Genomic DNA, 17,647 nt, shown 5'->3' with positions numbered 1-17,647 from the left:
ATGTTTATGCCTTACAGAAGGCACATAATACATTACAATCACTGTGCTAAGTGATACAAACTGGGGAATTTAAAAGTTACGTTTGGCAACCTGCCCTTACTGTGCTCTAATTATTCCTTAATATCCCAATTTAAGGGCAGCATATTGGCCCCGTTTATAAATTGTCTGGATTTTATGAGTTTGTGTCACAGAATTAACGTTAAACAGTTTTCAGATTCTTTATTGAAAACTGCTGATTGTGTATTGCCTGACAAAGCAAAATGTCTCCATTAGAATAATGATTTATTGTAAATATGGTAGTATTAAAGCTGACTATTCTGGATATTAAAAATGCATGGAAAAAATCCATTGTAAAAAGTGTTATGTGAGCTGTCACAATTTGTCAGTTTAATATTTTTGTCATTTGCATTTCTTTTTAAAATGCCAAGAGCAATTAAACCTTATCTCACCAGTAGAAGTTGCCAAATATCACTTGAAATTAAACCAGAGTAATGTGTCATGGTAGTTATTTTAATAATATTAAACAATAAAAACAGAAACAAAAAAGAGAAGAAAAAGGAGATATACAACAACTACAGCTACAAAAAAAGCAGCTAAAATATATAGCCTGTTTCTGTGATAAAACACAGTCATGAAGTCCATAGGCTTCTTCTGTCAACAAACCATTTTCCCTGACAGTAAGGCCATAGCAAAGTCTTGCTGAACTACGATTTAAATGTCAATAAGCAGCTCCCAGCAGCTCAAATTTTATGCCTGGGATCGCCATATTTTCAGTTCATCTCTCCACATGGTTTCCAGGCAAGCCTCCATAATGAAACACCCCTTGTTTTTTGGACTGACTCAAGCGCCAGTGAGAAAGACAGAAGGGACTTGTGAGTCAGCAGGAGCTGGAGCTAGGACGAATCGATCACAACTTTGTCTCCTGTGGAAATACCAGCTGCTGTCATATTTGTATTGGAACCACATCGTGCACGCCTTCTAGCAATGGTCAAGCCCCAGGTGGAAAAGCTGTTTCTGGGATTGTCTCCCACCGTGCCTGACTCTCTACAGAGGCATAGGGCTGTCTTTATCATTGTCATGAAATATTCTGTTGCTTTTCAGAAACACATTTAAAGGGCATTTCCCATATAGTAAGTTATAAAATAAGCAATCTCTGATAGTTACATTACAGGAAAGGCGTTGCGGAGAAAACCAAGATTAAGCAAATATTTGGCCCTGGCCAATTAATTTTCTCCTAGCCTTTTGCTTTACTTCAAAATTGGACGTTGAGAGGGACCTAATTCTTCACTCAAGTCCACTGTTTGAGCCATATATTTCCTCAATCTATAACCCAATACCTCATGGCTGACAAGTCGGGGTTAAGTCTGTCTCCTCTGGGAGGAAAGCAGACAAATCACCCCTTCTTGTCACCTTTGCAGAAGTCCTTGTGCTGGTGCCACTGCCCCCACGAGGTGCTTGGAGAGGATGCCTGTGCACAAGTATCTGCAAACTACAGGAGCCTCAGTCTCCCCGTAGCTGTAGTAAAGGTGATAGATCTGTTCAAATGGATATGGCTTCTTCCTTCTTCTTGCATCTCCAGCAGTGAATGGGACATCCCTTCTGGTGTCAGGCTGTGCCCAGAGTGGGGCACACTCAGCTCCATGGGTGTAGGATTCCCTTGGGGCCCTCAGGGTTACCCAGCGACTGCCAGCAAGAGTGACTAGAGACAAACTCAGCAGTTTTATTCAGGATTTACTCCTGTCTGCTGGGAGAAGGTTGCTAGGTATTCTTCTAGTTCTAAGCTGCTTATATTTTCCAATTATACTTCAGGAAGAAGTCTCGTAAACGTTTTATGTGAAAATATAAAAAATGCTTAAATAGTGAGATGAAGAGGAAAAAATAGGGAAAGTGAGGATTATTTTGGTGAAATTCCATCCAGTCAACTTTTTGAGCCATGCAAGTCACCCCACAATTAAGCATCACATTTCATAGAAGACTCAGAGACAATGAATGACAATGAAACAGCAACAGACTAAATCCTTGTTCTCAGCCATCAGCTCTTCGGTCATGCTATCTTGTTTCCTCCCCCTGCCCTTCACTTCCAGCACCTTCAGTTTGGGATGTTCAAAGCCCCTGGAACACAGGCTGGTTTTCTTGGAATGATTTGTCCTAGTGCCTCTTAACACAACCTTTCCTTGTCTGGGCCGATTTCTTGTACTGTTCAAATAATTGGCTCCTGCAAGTTTGGTTTCATCCTTGTTAGAAGCATATGGGGAAGTGCTGTCTCTCAAACTTGCATTAGTATTTCTGTACACAACACTTGCTTCTTCACCATAGGGTGGCAGTGATGATCCAGAGTGCAGAATAGGGGTCTGAAGGCAGCTGGCCAAAAATGCCACACAACCAGCAGATGTAAATATAAGGCGTGAACGCGGAACTTGATGGTTTGATGCTTGCCAGCTTTTACCAGAAAAAAAGAATCAGAAATTTTTAGTAAGTAAAATCAGTGTTATACCATCTCTCTAAACCAGCTAGAGTTCATGCTACTTCTCCATAAGAAGCACTGCAGCAACTGCAATCATTGCTTAAAGTATCATGAGTGTGTGTCAGCACAGTGGAACCACAGCATTTCAGGTGAAAGAGAAGCAGGGTGGGTGGACTATCTCCACATTAGGAGATGCCCATCATTTTAGTGCTACGTGGTATTTGGCTCTGGTGCAAGTTTATTTACCCCTAGTGCAAGTTCCTAAATAGTCATTCTATGTGCTATGTGTATAGAGACTCAAAAACAACACGGGAAACAGCAGCATCACAAGGAAGTTTAATCCTCACAGAAATGTTTTCCAAGGACATGGATTTATAAACACACTGTTCCAACTTCTGAGTAAAGGGGCATAGACTATGAATACTATTCTAAAATTACAACAAGAAGAAATTCAACTTTCTAGCAGAAAGTGACCTGTGATACACTAGAGTGCTCACTTCAGCAGGGGGAATGGGTGAAAATAGGAGGCAAATTAGCAGTATAAAGGAGATGCTTATTGCTTTTTATTTTATTGTTCATGAGCAAACCATTTTGAGATCTACAGAACATGGCAAATGGGTCCAATAAAAGAAACATGGCATCATGTCTAGCCCCATTTACACAGGAGTGGGACAGAGAAAGGAGGTGCTGCTGTCCTCTCTAAAAACACCTTCACACTTGGGAGAACATGGACAAAGTACCATCAAAGATCAAAACAGAGCCTGCCAAAGGATGTGACTAACTCTGCTGCTGGAGTTGGAGTTATCTCAAGGGCTCACAAATCCGTGGTGACACTGCCACTGTGTCACCATTACAAGTGGTTTTGTGTTAATGGGTTTCCAAATTCATAGGGACAATCCAGACCAGCTTAAGCCTTAGATGGCCAAAGAATTTCAGAGCCCTTTATGGGCAACAAATGAACCTTACAACTCACTGAGATTGTTATCTAGCCTAGTTCTGCGCACAGATCAGCTCAGCTACATAAGAGGTTTTTGAACACTAAGAATTGATGAGAAGTCAGGATGATAAACTGAAATCCTCCTCTCAATTTTGTTCTTCTGCCTGTTTGTGGGGTTTTTTTTTTCTCCTCTGTGTTTTAGAAAGATGCACCCTCTTTGCCTCGAAATCAGGCAAGACATAACAAAGTATCTGTAAAGTCAAATCCTCAACCAGCATTCAATCCCAGCAGTCTTATATTTAGAGAACGCTAAATAAGTCCTATTGACTTACAGAAAGACAAAAATGACCAGTTACTTCAAAAGCAAGGGAATTTCCATTTGCAAACAGTTTCCTGTGTCTCTTACCCTTCCTGAGAACCATCACGTCATGCAGAAGGCTAAACTGACCACTTGCAGCACTCCTCATCCCACAGCATTTCAGGCTTCAAGTTAAAGTCTCATCTCAGTGGAAAGCTCTAAGTTTCACTGTAGGTCAAATATAGATGTTGCTACTGGATATTCCTCAGAGAGAGGCTATACAACAGACAAGCCCTCCAGTCCCTGTAAAGCGCATTTTCTACTTGAAGGCACAGCCTGCAGCCACAGCTGCAGAACCTACATAATTCAGGGTAACAATTAACCACAGCTAGCTCATTACTGCTGAAATAATACTCCAAGTGCAAAGAAGTCATACAAATCCCCAAGAAACATGAAACAAGGCCTCCTGGTTTTGTTCATTACTAGTATGGTATGCGTGACACAGGACCTCACTACAGTGCCATTCACCCCCATGAGATTCTCCCCCCAAGCCCTTGGCACGTCACACTGGCATTCTTCTTGGTAAGAATGAGTGTGTAAGATTTGTCTGCTTTAAGGTGAGATGCCTGTCCAAGCAGGACACAGCTGACTAGGAGCTCTGGGGAAAGACACGCTGCTGATCTCACCCCTTAAAGGAAATGCATCACTTGGGAGCACTTCTGTTTCCACAGCTTCTTTCTTCCTGCTACTGCAAGTTTCTTGGCGCTTTTATATTTGCTTTCCCCACCCCTCGTCCCCCCCGAGTTATTTCCAAGCCTTCTTATTTTTTAAAAATGAGTTTTGTTACACCACTGCCTGTCTCCAGGCTTGATGTGTTGGGTCCAAAGTAGATGTGTGCAGCAAAGCTGGAGCCCAGGACCTGCCAGTGGAGGCTGCTGGCTGCTGTCCCCTGCCCAGAGCAGCAGGCAGCCTTGCAGCTGAATACCTGCAGACAGCCTGTCACAAACAGCTGATGCCAAAATAGGCAAAAAATACAGCTAGAACTGTCCTGTTGTGCCCTACACAGATGGATGAATATTTTATTGTTATTCCAGGAAAGGCTTTTAAAAGAACACACGAGACAACAATTACGCGCAGTTGTCTCGGTACACAGAATAAAAATAAGAGCAATCTAACACTTAAAGGAAAGGACTTTTAAAACAAAAACATTGTTTCTAAACCCCACACAATGGCATCAACCATAACAGCTAAAAGTGTACACAGGTGACTTATTAGCAACACTGATCTTTTAAAATGACAGTTTTGGCCAGAAAACAATTTTAATGATGACAGAGGAGAAGAGTGATGAATTGCAGAGGTATTTCTGTTATGCGGAGCAGAAGATGGAGTTTTGCCCAGCAATTATCCACGGTCTGACTTTGAAAGTCTCTTCGGCGGCATGATGAGTTTAATAACAGAGGCCCGATTCACTGACACTGATACCAAATTGTTATTTCTGACACTCAGTAGCTAAAACACGCAGCTTTGCAAATATTCTGCAGTTCTGTATTGTCAGAAATAGCATCTCTCCACGAATAATTCGGGCAGGTTTCCAGTTTATGTGCATTAATGTGTTTACATTTTAGTTGGCAGACTGCTAAAGAACAAATTAATCAGTCAGTTGGGCTCAGGGATGCAAATAATCCTGCTGCTCTCTGATCTCAGAAGCACCCAGATGGGTTTTCAGAGGTGCTCTCCCACCCCTGGAGATGCCAGAGGGACAGGCCAGAGGTGTTCAGCTGCACAGTCCCCACACTGGCATCCCAAGTAGGGATCATGAGCCCTAAACATTCCTCTACAGACCTGGCTGTGTCCGAGCACCCTGCAGGCTCTTTGGAAATGGATGTACTCCCTACACCACTGGAAGTGCGGAAGAGGCTGGACTGTCAGAAGAGCTGCCTGGAGAAGGGAGCGTGTCCATACCCCACGTATGACACTGAAGCCTGCTGGGGATTTGGGGCAAGCTGACCACAGGCAGCAGGATGATCACTGGCAACCATGAAAGAAACTGGATCACAGCCTTACCCTCTGCCATGATGTCTTCAATATGGCTTAACTTTGTTGTTGAGTTGGTTTGGGGCTTCCCCCCCCCCTTTTTTTTTTTTACAATTATATTTTAGTTATTGTTTGGACGAATTATTTTAACCAATTTCAATGGTATATAGGTTGTTTTCTAAGAATGGAAAGCATCAGTCACTGTTTCTGCATGAGAAAAGAAAAAATATCTGGAGTTATTCAGCAAACTAATGTTATAAGAAGCTTTGAGAATAGCTGGTAAGTTGTGCAGACATCAAGCCTTACTTGTTTTAACTTTTTTGCAGATAGCAACCAAACTGGATTCTTCCTTAGCAAAAAAAAACCCAAAAACCACCAAACCCCAAACAAAACTTTTAAAACCCACACATAGGAAAATCTGTTTCTATGGTTTTCAGACACTAGCTTCCCTCTTCATCCCCCCAAAACTGGAAACTGGCCTTTAAAATAAATGTGACTCATTCCAGGACAGATTCTTATAGCTGGATTAAAGTGGTAGTTCCATCAAGACTGCAATAGTATTAGCTGTTGATGCTGAAGAGTGTAAAAACCTGGAGGAATTAGCAGCTCTGCCTGCCAGGGTATCTCTTGCCCACAGGCATTCTGTGTTAGAGAGCAGGAATCCTTCTCCTCCAGCAGAAAATTCTGCCTTGTCATGCAATATCAAACACAAGTCATTATCATTTATTATGTTAAGGCTTCTTAAAAGCTAGCCAAAGCATCAAGTGCAAAGAATATTGCTTATCTTATTTATTTCCAAAACTGAACATTTTACTAGGACCATGACAGGTTTTTTAAATGCTGGCAATGTAATTTTCCACGATATTACATTTTAAATTCTAGAAAAACTTTTTTTTTCTGGGGGGGGTGGGTCTTGGACTTTATAGAAATAAAGGCAGCAAGACCTTTTTATCTGTTTGTCACAGAAGTTGATAATGATACATGTGAGATGAGAATGACATGGACAGCTTAGCAGACACAAGCAAGAGTTTTGCTTCTACTAATTAAAAAAAAAAAAATTAAAAAAAAAAAAAAAAATCAAATCAAACACCCACAATGCCCTGAAAATCACTGAAACCTACCGCAGAATAATCTTTGCCACACACTGTCGAGGTGATTGTCACTTTTAAGGTCAACATTAGACAAATCTGATGATCTGAGCAGGTTTCAAAGGGCACTGAAGCTACTGCAGATTGCGTCTCCTAAGATGTATCGCACTAGTACCAATAAATCTGTGAGATCTCCACATGTTCAAGTTTCACAGCAGTCAAAGTAGCATGCAAAATACCTGTCCCAAAAAGCTCTCTTTTTTCTCTGCCTTGTGATAGAGGGTAATGCAAAAGGGAAAGGCAAATAATGCGTTTCATCACCGATGTAGTGATGTGTGCGCCTCCTTAGAAACCGTGAAGTGCATTATTTGGGATGAAAATGCATGATCTAAAGTTGGAACATCAAAGAAAATAAAAAGTGCAAATATATTCAGTATTTTATGCACTAAATATGAAAGAGATTAAGGCATTACACAGAGAAAACAGAGCCAGCTTAAAATAAGATGGGAGCTAACCATTTTCTACTTTTTATTAGCTTTATTAGTTACCTATCCACACCTATTTCAAACTGTGAGAGATATTTCTCTCTGAAGTACACGCATTTTCCCTTCCTGCCACATTTCCTGCATATAGCTGCTGAAATAACACTGAATACCTTAAAAAGGCAGATCCTACATTACAGTTTAAGTTCACATTTCCAGGAAACAGACTTACAGCAGAAAAAAAACCAGACTGTTAAGGGGTTAACAACTTAAGTGTGTCACATTTTAGACATCAAAATTTGCTTTAATAAAGGGCATTTAAAAGGAAGAAGCCACAGAGGCTAAAGAAACAAATCTCCTGCAGCAAGAGAGAGACGATACAAACGAACCCCGTAGCTCCACTAAGAATGAAGATCTGTTTTATTTCACTTACCGGTATTATCCATTATTCCCTCTCGGTATTCAAAAAGCACAGTTCCCCAGAAAAGCAGCCGGAACGGTCTCAGGCTCGCTAATGAAGCTGGCTGCCCTTCTCCTGGTTATTAGACCTTGCTGGCAGTCAGAGCATACTTCATGTACTGACTGCAGTAGACATCACCAGGAAATTTATATCTCCGAGGATGACAAACAGCCATTAGCTCCATTATAGGCTGATTAAGATTGTGTGAGCCTATCAAGTAGATACTTAAATCCCCCTGGGTTTTACAGCTATGGGGGGAAAACAAAAGAACTCCTAGCCTATAATACTGAATATTTCTTTCTGAAAAGTAAAAGTAATGCTGATGAGGAGAGGCTTAATGGGTAGGAAGGTAAAACCTTAAATACAAAAGGGATATATTACCGAGCAAAGGGCTGTTATTTATCGGTGACGCAACAACAAAAGTTTTAGGGAGAAAAAAAAAGGGGGAGGAATCTGTGGCTGAGAAGGTGTTAGGTTGAACTACATTTTGCAGCCATTAGCTTTGGCTGTGCTTAAATCCTGCAAGTTCTGCACCTGATGTTCTCTACATCAGGTGTTCTCCTTTTTGTGAGAAACACAGTAGATGTACTTATCTGTGAATGCATATCAATATATTAATTGCCTGCAAACATACATTATTACAGTGATCATAGCTGAATGTAAGGAAAGGGTGAAAAGCAACTACAGGGCTTTACTTATTTTGAAGTCAAAGTAAAAAATGCTGGATGCTGGAGAGATTGGGTTAAAAAAAATCAGAGTGACATGCTGAAATGAAGAGGTATTAATTCTGAATTTTCCGTATCACTTGAGACTCTGAAGCACAGGCTTTTCCCCCACAGTAGTAAACAAACAAACTCAGTATAGACTCATAAAAATTTCCTTGTACCGGGATATTAGGGTTCCATCCCCCATTTTGGCACTGATTTGCTATGTAACCCTAAACCAGGCATTTTGTGCCACAGTGTTTGCTCAGTGGTGGCAGGTGCACCATTACACACATGGCCTTTGGTAAAAGCAAATGTCACAAAGTACTGACAGTACATAAATGCTGCACAGTATTTTCTCAGTATTTGTACCTTCCCTTAGATAGTTCACTCCAATCCTCTTTATTGTAATGGAGAAGGAATACAGCTTTTTTATGTCTCCATTATATTGACCCTCTGCCTCACAGCATCACGTGAGCAACAAAATATATTTTCAATTCATCACCCCTTCAATGTCCTTTTGATCTTATTTGTCTCTTTTAAATTTTAAATAAAAAGACGATTGCAGCACTGATCTATTTGCACTGATTAAGAAGTGGAAAGAATCAATGACTGAGAGCTAAAGTCATCAGCAAGAATGGAAAATATCTAGGGCATTCTGGATATATTTTGTATTTTCAGAAAGGAAACGCTTGGAGGGCTAAGGAGAGACTAAAGATTAGAGATCTGTCACACTTCATAATAAGCTTCTATTTATAAGTGGCTTATGAAGAGCTTATAAAAAATAGAAGTTAGCATAAGCATGTTGCATTAGCGCATGTCACAGATACCACACTAGTACAAAGGGTTAAAGATGACCAACAAGGAGCTTATTCATTTGCTAGATCCTGTATCAGATCATGACAATTGATTCATGTGCCAGTTTGGGTAATTGGTTAAAGCACATTTGGTGAAATCTAGTTGCAGAGGAGCACTAAACTGGAGGCTGTGCGATGGCCATCTGATAAAGGCAATCACTTTTCTCCAGCTCTTCCGTGGGAGAGAGCTGCCTGGAGAATGCTGGGCTCCTGCAGGAAAGAGAAAAAGCTCAGGCTCTTGGTGTGTCTTTAAAGCTGCACGTGTCCTGGAGAGAGCTGGGGGATGTATGGCAGTGCTGGCAGACTGCTCAGGAGAGAAGGGCAGAGGATTGTGCCTTTGTGTGAGGATGCTACCGCTCTACTATGGAGCCAACCAAGGGACAAGCAGGCTGCCTGTGTGAAAAGAAGAGACGGCCTGGTTTTGAGATGGGGCTCTGCAGAGCTGCAAATCCTACCAGTGTCTGAGCTCAAACAGCACTGAGGGATGGAGACAAAGCCGCTGCAGGGCAGAAGGACAGATATCTTAAATCCCACCAAGTATGCAAATGTCTTGTGCTGACTAGAAGTAAGAGAGATTGGTTTTGAATCCAACTTGGTTGCTTCGAGCTTCACTGGAAGCTGCAAATGGGGAGCACCGCACCAGGCAATAGTGCAGCTGTAGGAAACCAGTCCTGACCCTTGTGGCTAGGGAATACAGGAGAGCAATTCCCCCGGCCAGAGACCCCAAGAGAAGGTGCAAAGGTGCACCTACATAGACCTCAGGGAAGTGAAGAGCTCCAGACAGTGACTATTTCTATGTGCAGAGCAGCCCTAGTGTGCGTGCCGTGGCTGAACCTCAGCGGCGGGGCAGGTGGGCTTCACGGTGTCCTTCAGGGCGCTGGTCCCCCAGTCACACCGATGAGAAGACCTACAGGAGCACACCACAGCTCCCCTCCTGCCCACATGCACAGGTTTCCTTCCAAGGATGCCCTGGAAGAGGCTTATGTGTACCCAGGTCCCTGCCTGACATGTAATTGAGACTCACAGCTTCAAGTCAGATAACTAGAGTATGGGAAATCCCAACTGCAACAGCTTGATAAGCGTTGAGTTTGGTGCTCCATCGTGCCTGTGTGACAGGAACTGTTAATGAAATTAGCTGTTATGGGAATTTATGAACTCTCGAAAGCTAACTATAAATGAAAATTTCATACAACGTCAGATGTAAATCTCCTCCATTTGAACAGAAAGTATCGCACCAGAAGCTTCAAAAAAGAGAAAGCTTTACAAAATATGTGAATTTGGGTGGATTTTTTTTTTAATTGTAGGTAATTAGATTATTGCATAGACATCAACAGATGTGTACGATCAGATGCCGTTCTTACAGGATTAAAGCAACGTTGGCCTGACTGAACGTGGGGAAAGATACAGGTAATAGATGGAATTCAATGGAGACTGTGACTGTTATTTAGAAGTAAATATACATACATTGCAGGCATACATTTACTTAATTTGTGAGTACAGAGCAACCCCATCACAATACAGAGTTGCATGACACCAAAATGACTCAGTGTTTTCAAGGACAATTTTAGGTAAGGGCTAAGAAGATCAGATCTGCACAGGTGCAAAGCTCTCTGTTCATTTGCAAAAATCTCATACTCCATCACACTGCATCCTGGTTTTCTTCACCTACGAGGTGGTCCTGTCTAACAATCCATTTCAGCCATAGGCACTGAAGACCTGGGCTCAGTTCCTTCTTCATCCTGATTTTGTGCAGGCTTCTCCAACATCTGACCTAGGGATGGCTTGTACCGTGCTCGCTTCCCACACCTCAGCTGTGTGAGGATAAACACACTGGAGGTTGTGTGAGACCCCAGAGCAGAGCCAGGAGCCAATGAAGTCACAAACCCAGATAATCAGGGCCAACCCCTGGAGAAGAAAGCATTACAGGGTACATTAGTAGCGCTGCTAATTCCACAGAACCCTAACGATCCAATATACCTGATGTACACAGCCTGCTGCAGCAATGACATTTCACTCCCAGGAAAATCAATGAGGATTCACAGAGGCACAGAAATCTGCCCAGGTAAGCAGCAAATAGAGAAATCAGGGTAAACAGAGACCTCAGTGCCCAGCCATCAAAAACACTTAGAGTTGACAAACCTGCAGAATCGATGGACAGCTTCAGCTGTGGTACTTCCAATCATGACAAAGTTGCCTGAGAACACATTTAGAAAATGTGAAATCTGGCTCTGTTCAGTGCACATTTGTCACTGCAAAGATCTGATTCTGTAAGATGCCATTTCGGGCAAAATGTTTCACTTCCCTTTCACTGTGTCTGTTTCCTCCCACACAGAAATCATCAGGCAGGTGTCTCTGGGATAAACTATACTTGTTTTTAGATGCTGTGGGTTTGAATACTCATCATCAATACTCTAAAATAGACAACTTCATGTGATTCTTGTAAGTATCCACCATATCCCAGGGCAACGACTGTGCTGAGAACAAGGGATCTGTAGCCCCTAGAAGGTATTTCCTTCTCTGAACTGCCTTTCCAACCACCAATGGTGAGGTGGTTTCACTGGGAGGGAAGAGAGGACACTGTGAGAAGGTATGGGAACGACAGCAAAAGATCTGCCCTCTGCTACAGACATATCCCAGTATTTCAGTCAGTATCAAAGACTGCTGCTTGTTACAAAGTGGCTCTGGTGCTCATGAACTGCACCAAAATCTGGAATTAGTAACACATCTATAAATGCAAAGTTACTAGATACACATCCTTCAGGCTTTATGTATATGAAAGCCATCTCTGGCACGTTCTTGAAAATTGCTAGGCAAAAGGGAAAACCTCTTGAGGATGTGCAGGGCAGTATGCATGGAACAGGCTCCCCTGGGTAAAGACTGAGGATCTGGAAAAGTGCAGAAACAACCACCAGCAGAAACCTTCCCTAAGCCTCACTAACAATTCCCAGCGTTGTTGGGAAGAGGTTTTGCCAAATGCCTTTTTCCCGCCTTACACAGGCAGAAGAGTTTGAGAGCAGGACAGTTACAAGGATGCTCTTTTCTTGGGAAGAAGCTCTGTTTCAGCCTGGAAATATTGTTAACACACAGCTGTAAGTGCAGAGAGTGCTTTGTTTTGCTGAGAAAACAGCAGGAGTCTCTTGTTCCCCGGGAAGACTTTATCCTTGAACAGCCTGGGCAGATGCAGTGGTTCTGACTCTTGCTGAAAGCTGCAAGGGGAGAAGCAACACCTCTGAAGTCAACAGATTTAAACTGAGAAAACAAGGAGAGAGTGGGATCCAGACAGCGATATGGGGTCACTGTAGGTGGAGAGTTTCACAGCACAGATGGGTTTTCAGAGGGAGCAGGAAGGGGCTGAGCGTATGTTGAGCTCGATGGAGAGAGGGTGGCACGACTGAGAGGAGGGATAGAGGAAGTGGGAGGGGAAAGAGGGACACTGGGACAGATCAAGAAACAGGTTTCAGCATATCGTAAAGAGGGGAGCTCAGGAGGAGATAAAAGCATGGACAAGAAAAACATCTCCAAATACCTGACTATTTAAGAAAATTGTAACTTTTTTCTGAATCCTGTATTTTAGTGAATTCATATCTACAAAGCAGCATGGTCTGTGTTCAGTTTGAAATACCTGGGAAAAATAAACACAAGGTTTTCCTCTTTAGCTTTCTCACCAATTCCTTTATGGAGGCTTTGCATGTACCTAACTGCCTACCTGGCCCTGGAAATCTTTAGAGAATTTCTTGGATTTGGATATTCTTGAATGATTTGTGCCTGGCATGGCCAAAAGTAAACATGTACTGACTGTGTGCTGGTGTCACCATGATCACAGCTGCATGGCTGGTGGTGGAGGCCTCACAAACAAGATGTCTAATGGCTTCAAACATTTTTACTACTATTAAACCAGCTCAGAACTCTTGGCAGACTGTCTGCCTTCAGAAAACAGTTAAATATTCTCAGAGTCAGGTCTAATTGACATGCTGGTACAAATGCCTCAAATCAAAGACTTGTCTGTGCTCCATCCTCCCTCTTAGCCAGCCATTACTTCTGCATCACGTGCCCTTCTTCCCTCGTTTTGCCTTCTCATGAGTACACCCTCACACACAACCTAGGCTTGGTTATTCCTCTGTGTTCTGCCCTTACTCTAAGTCAGACTCTCAGGCTGTGCCATGTACCAGCTTGCACAGAGCCAAGGGTGGCTGCTACAGAGGGAAATTCTACAGATCTGAAACTGCCACACGTCTTCCACCGAACTGCCAAGCATTTGCTGTCAGAATCAAAACATGCCCTTCTGTTTGCTTTTTACAGTCTCCCAAAATTAGAAATTACTTGGAAAAACAAATGGCTACCAAAGGGACTAGGGCTATGATTTGGGAATGTCCAGAAGATGTATTTTCCTCTCTGTCACAGAAAACTGGGTAAGTGTTCCAGGTGAAAGGCTACAAGACCTGGGCAGCCATTTACAGTGCCTGGCGTGGGTGTTCATGCATTAATATAACATATTGCTCACATAAATGAATTCTGTCAAGCAAACTGAAATAACCTCTCTCCTTTTCTCTTTAAATATCACAAACAAATGCTTTGAAACAAGTTACTATTCCTATGGAAACGGAGATGAGCTCCAACCAAAACCTTACCTCATAGCACGGCCTTTGCCACCCGGAGTGCTAAACTAAATCAGGTATAGAAAATAGGGAACATCAGCTCAAAATAAGACTTTTAAAGTGTAATTTTAAGGTAGAGGGCTGCTATAATCCTCAGTATTATATGATCATAACAAGGAATAAAAAAAATTGCTTCCATGTGTCCACTGAAATAAAGTTCCAGATTCAAACTCCATTTCATATGGGCTGTGGGCTTTTCACACCTGAGAGAGAGTTACAGAATGTTCTGACTTTGGAAATCTAAGAACATCTTTAAATGTTCTGAAACCATTACGATATTTTACCAGATCGAGTATTTGTCTCAGAACAGATTTTCTACAGAGAGGCCAAACTGAAGCTCTGCAATACAGGGACAGGCAGTTTTGGATCCCAGTTTGTCTCCGTCTCAGTCGTACTGAGACACCTCCATCTCAGCACTGGACTTCATCCAATGGAAATGGATGGAAATACAAGCAAAAAATACTTCAGCCTTCTATTGCAATGTGAAAAGTGAACACACTTTGTGAGTCATAGGGGCCAGGGCACCAAGAAGAAACAAAATGCCTTTTGCTCTGTCAGTGAAAATTACAATAAAAAACAATGGTCGAAAACCGAGATTAAGCATGTTCAAGTAAAAACATGTATCTGTTGCAACACCAAATGTGATTAAGCTACCAAGGCTATCAGTGGATTTTTTGTCTCTGGAGGTCATCACATCAGGACTAGATGTCTTTCTGGATGACAACAGTAAAACACAAGATACTGAGCTCAACAGAAGTGTTAATGGGCATAATTTAGGGCTTGCATCACACAAGTCAGACCTTATAACCAACACTTCTGGCATCAGTGCCATGAATCTATGTAAAAAGGCCAGTCACCATTACCCTTGCTGAAGTGGAATGTCAGATTTTATCATGCCTTAATGACTGCATACAGTAGATTCACAGAACACTTTACCCTGTTCCTTATCACAGGACCTTAATCTTACCCTCAGCCCCCCACTTCTCCTCTCGTGTCTTCTGCAGATTTTTCTCCTGCAATCTTACATACAATAAAAAGAGAGGGAATTTAACCTCACTGAGAGGCATAAACATAGCTCTGTTTCTATTTTCCCTTAAAATCTCCTAACAGATAATCCAGTAAAGAAAAAACAAGGAAAGACAATATATCCTGGTCTGAGGATCTGAAGTGATACCAACTCACGGTGAAGCCAACAGCAAAACTTCCACTTCAGTCAGGCCAGGACTTTGTGTCTGGACATAAAACATGTGGCCACATTTATGTTAAGAGGAGATTCTGAGTGTTTCAGTTTGTTTTAAGTAGTGTGAGTGAAAATAATACATCAATAAAGTCTTAGGCAGTAGAATAGAAGACTGCTTTTAAGATATTTATTGGCATTTGTCTTAACCCTGTCTCCCAGCCGAAGTAAAATTTAGGCAAGGGAAGAGCCAGATAATGAACACTTAAATGTCAAATGCCACCCTTAGGAAAATGTACAAATAAATACCAAGAAAGAAAAAGCTTTTCAAACTCCAAAGGCTGACAAAAAACTGCTAGTGTGCAGTCATGGGTTGTACATGATGCACTGTACATTTAGCCAGACAAATTCGACTGCCTCTTTGGAGGTTAATGTTTCGTAACTTGATTTGTGAGACACAAATCTGAGCAGACATAAACTGGAAACAAAGAGAGGAGACATCTGAGAAAATGCAATACAGAGAGGTATAGCTTCAGCTTGTTACCTTGCTGTCTCTTCCCTCCTGGTACTGCTAGTTATCATATAGATCTTGTCACTAACCTGTATTGCTTTTGAACTCCATAGTGCACATTATTAAAATAAAATCCATCATCCAGAAATGACCACTCTTAGGTGCTGCCAGATATTCTGCAATAGTTGGAAGGGAGAATGGCAGGAGACCCTAACTAAAGCAGAGTGAAAAACACTGCTTGAGCGTGTATTCCTAAATTACCTTAAAAATATCTTTTAATCTATATTTATCTATTATTTTACCCTATATTTTAGCGTATTGAGACTCCATTCTCACTTAATTAATTACAACTTCTGTTCCACGTAGAAGGGACTTGCTTTACACAGGCATAGTCCAAGCTATGTTACCCACATGAGCAACTGGTATCTGCACAAGATCTGATGGAATTACTTCTCACCTCTTCAAGCTCAGGGTTACCCTTTCTTACTTCAGTCCTTGTGTTTCCATGGAGTTGCAATGAGTGCTTTCCTCCTTCATTGGCAGGAGCTCAAGCTGAATGGGCTGTGTAAGTGTGAAGAGTGCCCAGCATCCCTGAATGAGGTCTGTGGTCTGCCAGCAGACATCCCTGAAACAAACCATCTTCTTCCTCTGCATCTATTTCTCCTGCTCTTTCCTGACTCAAAGGGAGAGGTTCATGATTGAGAACTCTGTCTGAATGATCAACCTCCTCAAGGGATCCAGCTGGACCAGAATCACAGCTCCACATACTGTACAAGGTGCCTCACACTCACACCTAAGGATATTTTTTTAATGACTAATAGTCAGGGGTTGACTGCACCTATTCTAGTGCAGGAAGTGGGGTGGTGATTGCTGGTGTATGTGTAATTTACCTCTCAGCACCCTGGTCAGTTACAGGAATGTCCGATCAATTTAACTTCTGCTCAGCTCCTGTCCTGAACCGCTTTAGGTGCCGCACAGAGATCACTTTATCTTGTGCAGCTTGATATTCTGACACCAGTAACAAAACAGATGTTCAAATGCACCTCAAAGGTACTGAAAGGATGGGTATATTGCAATTATTATAAAATATATTTTACCTGCAGAAGCTCATCAACAACATCAGTTATCTAAATCTTTTTTGCTAGCTAGTGTGCTTGCCAGAACTTACTGTAAAGTGTGAGTGACAAACACGGAGCCTAGCTGATATCAGCCAAGTACATCAGGCAAATTGGCAAGCTGGAGATGTGCCACATGCAGGTGTTGGGAAAACATGCACTAGAAAGAGTTTGCTTCTGCTGAATGAACAGACAAGGTAAATATTTTCCATTTCAGGATGTTACTGCGTCACCATAGGTTCTATTTTTGTTAGGCCACAGCTAGCCAGTGTAGCAGAAGTGAAACCCTGGAGTCATTTCAGGTAATAATGCTGATAGTTCAGCATCCCAAACACTTTTATTCCTAGTCAAAACTCCAACTTTACTCCACTGTAGCATGGAGCCAGAGGATAAACTACTGTTTATACAACAATATAAAAACTTCCAGGGCTGAGAGGTGTATTACAATGAAGTCAACAACATATTGTAAATCTGGTTCAGACTGTTGGTTGCTTTGCACAGAAATGTGCATATCTGGGGAAGAAAGGCAGAAAGTTCAGAGAATTTGACCAAAGAGGCAACAAGGAAGCTGGGGAGCTCTGGAAATACACCCCAAGGAAAACCTATGACCAAACAGAAAAAGGCTGTGCTGCTAACAGTGAAATGATGCGCTTTGGTTTGACTCCTGCTGCTTTTTGGAAACAGACTCGGTGTATTAACAGATGAAGAAACTGAAGACATTTCTGTTTCTATTATCTGTCATCCTGAGTGAAACAGCACATAAAGTTGTGTGAAAGTTCAAAAAGGGGTCAAATCCTCATGGCAAACTGTTTTTTGCAATTTCTGTCCTTCCTTAGCTGTTACCCCAAACACCCTGATTATTGTA

General features: G+C 42.0%; 1 protein-coding gene across 4 annotated transcripts in view; it reads right to left on the bottom strand.

Annotated features, from left to right (window-relative positions):
- Positions 1–17,647, bottom strand: part of PHACTR2 (phosphatase and actin regulator 2) — a 133,180-nt gene that overhangs the window by 97,049 nt on the left and 18,484 nt on the right. Inside the window, exon 1 of one of the 4 annotated variants that reach the window (XM_040058262.2) lies at positions 7,737–7,890. The exons of the other annotated variants lie outside the window; for them this stretch is intronic. Coding sequence (XP_039914196.1) covers positions 7,737–7,749 — 13 coding nt within the window. The 5' untranslated portion in view covers positions 7,750–7,890. Of the gene's footprint in view, positions 1–7,736; positions 7,891–17,647 lie in introns of those variants that run through there. 4 annotated transcript variants of the gene reach the window in all.

The sequence above is a fragment of the Hirundo rustica genome, chromosome 3 (genome assembly GCF_015227805.2).
Source record: "Hirundo rustica isolate bHirRus1 chromosome 3, bHirRus1.pri.v3, whole genome shotgun sequence".
Taxonomy (NCBI): Eukaryota; Metazoa; Chordata; class Aves; order Passeriformes; family Hirundinidae; genus Hirundo; species Hirundo rustica.
The sequence above is the reverse complement of the archived record's forward strand: the minus strand, read 5'-3'. Positions and strand labels throughout refer to the sequence as shown.